General features: G+C 55.7%; 2 protein-coding genes across 2 annotated transcripts; both read left to right on the top strand.

Annotated features, from left to right (window-relative positions):
• Positions 1-262: 262 nt before the first annotated feature.
• K441DRAFT_703060 (CTP synthase) lies at positions 263-4,459 on the top strand. Its single transcript, XM_067653445.1, has 4 exons — positions 263-639; positions 692-1,163; positions 1,219-2,406; positions 4,055-4,459. Exons 1-4 carry the CDS (start codon positions 626-628, stop codon positions 4,082-4,084), a joined length of 1,704 nt encoding a protein of 567 aa, XP_067508498.1. The 5' UTR covers positions 263-625; the 3' UTR covers positions 4,085-4,459.
• A 1,917-nt stretch (positions 4,460-6,376) lies between these two features.
• On the top strand, positions 6,377-7,953 carry K441DRAFT_255061 (uncharacterized protein). Its single transcript, XM_067640796.1, has 3 exons — positions 6,377-6,619; positions 6,674-6,745; positions 6,798-7,953. The coding sequence occupies exons 1-3, from the start codon at positions 6,579-6,581 to the stop codon at positions 7,699-7,701; spliced, it is 1,017 nt and encodes a 338-aa protein (XP_067508499.1). The 5' UTR covers positions 6,377-6,578; the 3' UTR covers positions 7,702-7,953.
• The last annotated feature ends 253 nt before the right edge of the window (positions 7,954-8,206 follow it).

The following is an 8,206-nucleotide window of genomic DNA, read 5'->3' on the forward strand; positions in this document are numbered from 1 at the left end:
ATTACGAAAGATATACGCAAGCGGCTTTACATTTCATCAATGTTGATGGTTCAGGGGCTCGGGGTGAAGTTGGGTGAAGTTAAATGAAGTTGGATGAAGTTGGATGAAGGATCTGATGTTCCAAGCGCCCTTCAGCCATTTCGTTACTGTAACTTTTGTTACACTAGCGAGTCCCGCCTAACGCCCCACCTCGCAGCCCGGAAGCGATGCAAAATAAAATTTCTTTGATCGCGTTTGGCCTTCTTCTCTTCTTTCCCCCTGGCGGGAGCCAGCAAGGGCACTACATACTTCCAATACCATCATCATGAAATACGTACTCGTCTCTGGAGGTTCGTCTCGACAATCTATTCTGCCAAATCATCGGATTAACCGTTGCCAGGTGTGATTTCCGGCGTTGGGAAGGGCATCATTGGTATGCGCGCATCCACCATCACTATCGCGTGTCCGGAGTCAAATGACTGACAACGGAAGCGTCTGCAGCCTCTTCTACCGGCTTGCTGCTGAAGACGATCGGGTTGAAGATAAGTAAACCGGCCAACCGCCGTCTCTGGCCACCGGTGCTGACACGCCTTTGCACGTGTCGTCCATCAAGGTCGACCCCTACTTGAACGTCGATGCGGGGACGATGAACCCGAAAGAGTAGGTGCCGTGCTCGCTCGAGATACCCAGCGTCTCTCTGACGATGCCACAGACACGGCGAGGTGTTCGTGCTGAATGACGGCGGCGAAGTCGATCTTGATTTGGGTAATTACGAGCGATATCTCAATATTACCCTCACGCGCGCGAATAACATCACGACGGGTAAGATCTACGAGCACGTCATACAGCGGGAGCGCAAAGGCGATTACCTAGGCAAGACGGTGCAGGTCGTGCCCCACATCACCGACGCCATCCAAGACTGGATTGAACGAGTGGCGCGGATACCCGTCGACGACACCGGCGAAGAGCCGGATGTGTGCATCATTGAGTTGGGTGGCACCGTCGGCGATATCGAGAGCATGCCGTTCATCGAGGCCATGACCCAGCTGCGGAGAAGAGCCGGGAAGAACAACTTTCTGCAGATTCACGTCTCTTACGTCCCTGTGATCAATGGAGAGCAGAAGACGAAGCCTACCCAGCAGGCCATTAAAGCCGTGCGGAGTGCTGGTCTCATTCCGGACTTGGTGAGAAAAACGACCAACCACATTTCAAAACGCTAGTATTAATATCCGCCTCCAGATCGCCTGCCGCTGCGAGCGCTCCCTCGAGGCCTCCGCCATCCAGAAGATCGCGCATTTCTGCCAAGTCGACCTCGAGCAAGTCATCGTGGTGCGCGACATGCCATCCATCTACCAAGTGCCGATGCTACTCGAGCAGCAAGGCGTAATCCCGCTGCTCAAGGAAATCTTGAGGCTCGACCAGCTCACCCTCTCCTCCGCGCTCGTTAGCAAAGGCCACTCGATCTGGGCCGAATGGAAAACGCTCACAGCAACCGAGAACCGCTTCTTCGAAACCGTCACCATCGTGCTGGTCGGCAAGTACGTCGAGCTGCACGACTCGTACCTGTCCGTCATCAAGTCGCTCGAGCACTCAGCCATGCGGTGCAAGCGCAAGCTGGACCTGCAGTGGGTTGACTCAGAGCACCTCGAGCCCGCGACGAGCGCACGCGACCCGGCCAAGTTCCACAAGGCCTGGCACGCCGTCTGCACCGCGGCGGGTATCCTGGTCCCCGGCGGCTTCGGCCAGCGCGGCACAGAGGGCATGGTCGCGGCCGCCAAGTGGGCACGCGAGAACCACACCCCCTATCTCGGCATCTGTCTCGGCATGCAGATCGCGGTCATCGAGTTCGCGCGCAACGTGTGCGGCATCGCGGGCGCCACTAGCGAGGAATTCGGCGGCAGCCCCAGCACCAGCACCGGCATCAGCACCAGCGCCGCCAGCAGTGGCAGTGGCTCGGCTGCTGATTCCCGCGTCATCATGTTCATGCCCGAAGTCGACAAGGCCTCGATGGGCGCGACGATGCGGCTGGGCCTGCGCCCGACGCTGTTCCAGCCCGGCAGCGAGTGGAGCCGCTTGCGCGGGCTGTACGCGGACCGCGAGCAGCGCGGCGGCGGCTCGGGCACGATCCTCGAGCGCCACCGCCACCGGTACGAGGTCAACCCGGCGTTTATCGAGCGGCTGGAGAAGGGCGGGCTGAGCTTCGTCGGGAAGGATGATAAGGGTGAGCGCATGGAGATTATCGAACTCAAGGACCATCCGTGGTTTGTGGGCGTGCAGTTTCATCCGGAGTATTTGAGCAGGGTGCTGGATCCTAGTCGGCCGTATTTGGGGTTTGTGGCGGCGAGTGCGGGACTGTTGGATGAGGTTGCGGCGGAGATGAAAAGGGAGAGGGTGGTGGTGGTGAATGGGGTTAAAGCGGGTGTGGAGGTCTGAGGACGGGTCGAGGGAGGGTGAGGAGAGGGTTAGGGGATAGGGATAGGGATAGGGATAGGGATAGGGATAGGGGTGGGGGTGGTGGAAGGGATGTGGGAGTGGACGGCGGTATAATGTTCATACTGATGCTCATGCTGATGTTGATGCCGATGTCTATGCTATGTCGTTTTTGTGTATATCTTCATACTGCGATCAGGTCTGGGATGCGGATTATTGGATATATAGCCTATAGACTGCGGAATCATGAACCTCCCACTCACCCATCTCCCTTTCCCTCTTCCTTTTACGCACCCCTCCCCCTCTTATCAATCCTAGGACACCCCCCTTGATCACCCAAACTCAACTCACTCCCCTTAATACAGCTTCCACTGCCTCGCAATCTCAATCCCCTCCGCCAGCGTCCCGACCCGCGCATCGATCGCATACCCCTCTTTCTCCAGCCGCCGACACTCGGCGTACAGCTCCGTCAGCGGCACCGAGAAGCACTCGATGAACTCGTTGTCCTCGAGCTGCGGCTGCGGGGACTGGTTTTCTGGGAGTGACAGGTCGACTGTTACGTGTACCATGTTGAGGTTTGTGTTGCAGAAGCCGGGGTCTGTGGATGGTTAGTTTGGTGGGTGGGGAGGTTAGGGGGGTTAGGAGGGGGTTAGCAGAGGGGCTAAGGAGGGGTTGGGGGGAGAGGGTTGGGGGAGAGGGGNAGGCGAGGGGAACAGGGTGTGAGAGGGCTAGTCCTGCGCTTGAGAACCAGAGCGAGCAGCCGCAAGACAGCTCCCTCTTGACAAAGCACTGCGGCTCGGTTGCAGTGCGCGATGCGGTGCGATGCGCTTCATGTGATACCCGGCCCTTCCCAACCCTGCCCTGTCAACTTCAACCCCAGCCAGAGCAAGGCAAGACAACGCAATGCAACACAAAGCAATGCAGGACAAGGCCCTCTAAAGTACCGCAACGCACCGCAACGCACCGCAAAGCAACCCCACCGCCGCGGCGCCTCACCCGGCTCTCAAAACCCCCAGCCCGCGCACCGCCTCTCTCCTCGCTCCCCGCAGCAGCAGCCCCTACGCCCAACCCTGCTCGGCTCTGCTCTACTCTACTCTATTCGGCTCGGCCCGGCTCCGTGTCACTCACCATTGAACATCACCGGACTGACCCCAACCCCCCCCTCCCCAGCCACCCGTCCCACATACCCCGTCTCCTCCTTCAACTCGCGCAGCGCGCACTGCTCTGGCGTCTCCCCCGCATCGACCAGGCCGGCAGGGACCTCGATGCAGACCGCGTTGACGGGCGGGCGGAACTGTTTTTGGAGGAGGATCGAGGGACTGCTGGGGGTGCTGCTGGTGGAGGAGGAGGAGGGGCTGGGCGAGGGCCCGTTTTGCAGGATCGCGACGATGCCGACGCCGTCGATTAGGCTGCCTGCGGGCCGGGTGAGGCGGGTGGCGGATTCCCATGTGCGGAGGGTGGAGTGCGGGTCGGTGTAGGTTGTTCTGGGGTGTGGGTGTTAGTTGCGAGGTTGGGGAGTTGGAGGGGGGCACTTTTTTAGACGAGGGGGAGGGATGGAGGTGGGGGTTGGGAAGGCGGGTTTGGAGGTTAGGTGGGGTAGAGGTGGTTGCGTAGGGGTAGTCGGGAGGATAGTTACTTTTCTAAGGTGACCCAGCGGGCGTCTTTGTGGTCCTGAAGGGTATCAGGACTGGGCGGCGTGAAGGAGCGGACGAGAACTGACCAATGGCTCGGTGGAGACTATCTTTGACCCAGAGGCTGACATGGTGGTTGGTGAGTGAGGCTGCGGTTCGGGTGGTGGTTGTTATTGTGGGTTTGGAAGAGTGTTGGTGGAGGGGTTAGAGGTGTTTTGGCGATGATGCAGAGCATCGTGGGTCTCGGCGCCAAGACTCGCGAAATGATGGAGGGGGATTGTTTAGTTTAGGAACGAGCCTTGCCCCTGTAGGTCTATTATTGCACCAATTGCTCTTCTACGTCGGGAAATATAGGAGACTGTATTTTAGTATCATGCGAGTTCCTATCTTGAACTTTGGATGAGGATATTGGAACAGCACCTTCACGGCTTTTGAGGCAGAAGTGGAAGCGAATCACAAGCACCGGTCTTGCACACATATCCTGAAATGTAGTCAATCGTGCTGAAGGCGTCACTCCACATGATGCGTTGAAGTTCTCGTCTCCCGAGGCCGGCGTTCATGCCGTCTCATCTTTCCCCGCTCTTCTTCCTCTTCTTTCGGTTAAACCTAGCTTTCACAAAACCAGGCTGGGCCTCAGCGGCATCTCAGCAGCCTTAAAGTTCGCCTGGTTGACCTCTCTTTCTCGACTCCAGTCATTTGGATACAAGGGGGCAACCTAAGCATGTCACTCGCCCTCCCTGCAAGTTTTGATGACATTATAGTAATATCCTGGAAAATAGTAAGTGCACGGCTATAGTGCCACCAGAACTTGCAGGGAGGGCGAGTGGCCCGCTCAGGTTGCCCCCTTGTATGTTTGACGTAGTGTGCTGCAGTTGGAGCCATCCGAAGCCGTTAGACGAAAGGGTTACGCAAACCGCCACGTCACAAACAATTGGTCGGGAGCTGAGGTATCTGATGATCTTACCGTTAAGTTTCGGTGTTTTGGGGCATGACGATTGCATGGCAAGGCTTGAAACAGAGACAGGGCGAATCAGAATGAAACACCAACACGGAACATAAACACGTGGGTCAAAAATCAGACATGAACAGACAGAAGAGGAGTAGTGCTGCCGCCGACTCCTGAAACCGAGCTCTGACCTTATGGGGCTGATGGCGTGGATAGACGAGAAAAGGCAAGTGATATGTACGTCGTGCGACTGCGCTCGAGGTTCGGTAAATTTGGGTGGTCACACAGAGGGAGATGCAGGCTGCACGGTATCTCTTCTCGCCTGGCCGGCACCAAGACCAAATCCGACCCAAGCAGAGATGGTGTCAGTTCAGAGTACGGCGCTCAGCAAGGCCGACTGGAGTGACTACGAAGCCATGACAGAGGAGGTTAGGAGAGTGGAGTAGTCTCTTCCGACGCCCTAGTGTGAAGCCTCCTTTCTGCATGAAATTCTTCCGTGATTTATCTTGATTTTTTCAAGCCCCTGGCGGACTACGTACACCGTGGTTCGCTGTTAGTCCCGCGCTTAACCTGTTCCTGAGATCATTCCACCCCCGCAAAAGCCCCTGAGCGCCTCCTGCGAGTCAATCACCACAACCGCCCGAGCCTCTTTCCTTCCGCGGATGCTACACCACTACCACCACCAGAAGAAGACCACTGACCTACCATCCCCATTGATCGACTTGGAGCGCTCGTGAGGCACTGTGGCTCGGCGATTTGTGAGGACTGGCCTATCAGGCGGAAACAATCCGTCCACCATTCTTTCGCCCACTCACTGATAAACCGAAATAGCCCAATTCTGCCCGGGTGAGCCACAGTTTGCGACCATGTTGCTGCGTGGCACGGTTCGTGCTGCTGTTTTAAAATCGCGTATGCGAGGACGGGGTGGCTTGCAGCGACTAAGAGCATCTCAGGACGCGAAGACTGTTCCTGATATTGTTAGTCTGCGTCGTCTCCAAACTGGACTTCCCTGTATAGCAACCAAGCCGCCGGTTGACGGACCTTGGACCATGCTCTCGAACGGCACGCGGAATGTAGAGGTGAAAATGGCGTGCCGCCGCTCTATGCAGATCGCTTTTCTTTCTTTCGGCCTCCCCTTCCATTCGATCCTTCGTCCTCTCTTTCTCTCTTCACTGACAATCTATTAGGCATTTCTCTCACTGCAACATCATTCTTTTCTCCTGTGCGGTTATCACCCTTCTCAGACACTTTTTACATCCGAGGTTTTCCTAAAGTATCCACATACCTACCCGTGGAATTTTTTCGTAATCGTATCAATATAGACCAGGTTGTGAAACCCTGCTGTTTTTTTTAAGGAACCATCAAGGTTCAATACGAAATTTCTCCGTCCACACTTCCTACATTTCCTATTTCGAGGTCATTGTCGACTTGTGAACTGGGATATACTCTCATAGCCGCCCAAGTCGTGTAACAACCTCAGTCGGCACTTCATTTTCGCCCTCTCAAAGAGCAGTAACAGCCCAGATTACCTCCGGAGGTTAAGTTGATCAACTTCTCATTGCGAGCTAGAATCGCGAACTTCACTCTTCATCATGGGTTGGTTCGGATCTATGGCCCTGGCATGGAAATACGCGTATGTCGATCGCATTGTACTTGGTATGATTCACATGGAAACTGACATGACCAGCATGACCTTTGGCATATTATTGGGAGTAACCATATTAGCCGGGTTTATAAAAGTCTTATATGACCGGAACAAGTACAGACCTCCATCCAAACTTACAGAATCAGCAACTAACATATTTTCCTAGGCTAAAGAAACATACAAAGGAGGAAGAGCTAGAAGCCGGTAGCAAAGAGGATCAAGTAGAACTCAACACGCGAGAAAAGGATGAAGGTGATCTCTTCGGCGTCCGCGCCATCGAGGCTGGATACTTTGCTGGTATTCCTCAATCTCGGCCAGGCTCTGCTGCCGGCTCGATATCGGGAGCACCGTTGTTGAGCACCAATACGTTGGTTGGGAGTCTTGCTTCGCCGAAGACCAAAGCTCAATCAGCCACCAGCAGTGTAACGAGTCTCCCTCTGGCCCACGCAAGTACCCGCAGTTCGGCAGACCCATCATCACTATTGCTATCCTCTTCCTTGTCGCCGCCCAATAAGAAATCACCGCCGACTATCAAGCTTCGACCTTCAGAGGCAGAACTCAACGGGAGGATAAATCACAATCCTGCAGTGAACATGAATCTATCAGTTCCACCCTCTCCAGTCCTTGCTCAAGGTCCACGGTCTCCTGTTTTCTCAGGCTCTGACAGCGGTGAAAGCAGAGGTCACCAGTCGCCTCGATCACTGTCTCCTCACTCACCAAGCTTCCCTTCGACAGGCCGACTCAAGCCTGATCACTACTTTCCCTCGCCACCTCAATTACCAACGCCCGAAGGTGTGAGTGTATCTGTTCGCGCAGCAACTGCACCCGAGAACCCAGCCTATACCGCGAAATCTGCCGCTGCATCTATGGCAAGCGAGCAGGGTCCCTCGCCAGGACACAGTGCCCCGCCATCTCCAGGATTGCCACCACCAGAAGTCAGGACACCCACAATGCCATCCAGAGCTGCTAGAGATGAGCCACACTCGCTATTCCCCGTCCACTCTGAAAGCCGACCCTCCAGTGCAGGGAAAGGCTCAAGACGAGTAGGTGTGGAGCAGCCTCGTAAGTAGATTTACTTTCGGGCTCAATGCATTTAAGACTTAATGTCATGGGCAGAAGTCTAACGGTTCTTTTTAAAAGTTACCGAGGAAGCGGGCCGACCCTCTTCTCCGATCCAGCTTCAACCGACAATATACCAGCCCTCTCATCAGCGAGACCTCAGCTCAGCCAGCAGTACATATAGCCAAGAAAGTAAAAACTCACAGCACCAGCGGTCGAAATCAGATTCGCAAAACTCCCACAACTACTCGTTCCCCAACCACTCCACCCGCAACTCCACTGCTGCCTCTCCCTCCGTCTCTCGCGACCAGAGCCATAGACCCAGCGCCGACAGCTCGCTGCGACCTGCCTCCATCAACACCGGCGGTGGCAGCTCGTCCGACCCACGCTTCAGCGAGTTCTACGACGCCTATTACCGGCACTCGCAGCTCAACGTCGCGCAGAAAGTAGAGGCGACGAAGCGACCAACGCAATTGCACCTCACGCAACCGACTATTGTCGAGGTGCCATCGCTGC

This window comes from Cenococcum geophilum (genome assembly GCF_001692895.1).
Source record: "Cenococcum geophilum 1.58 unplaced genomic scaffold K441scaffold_5, whole genome shotgun sequence".
Classification (NCBI taxonomy): domain Eukaryota; kingdom Fungi; phylum Ascomycota; class Dothideomycetes; order Gloniales; family Gloniaceae; genus Cenococcum; species Cenococcum geophilum.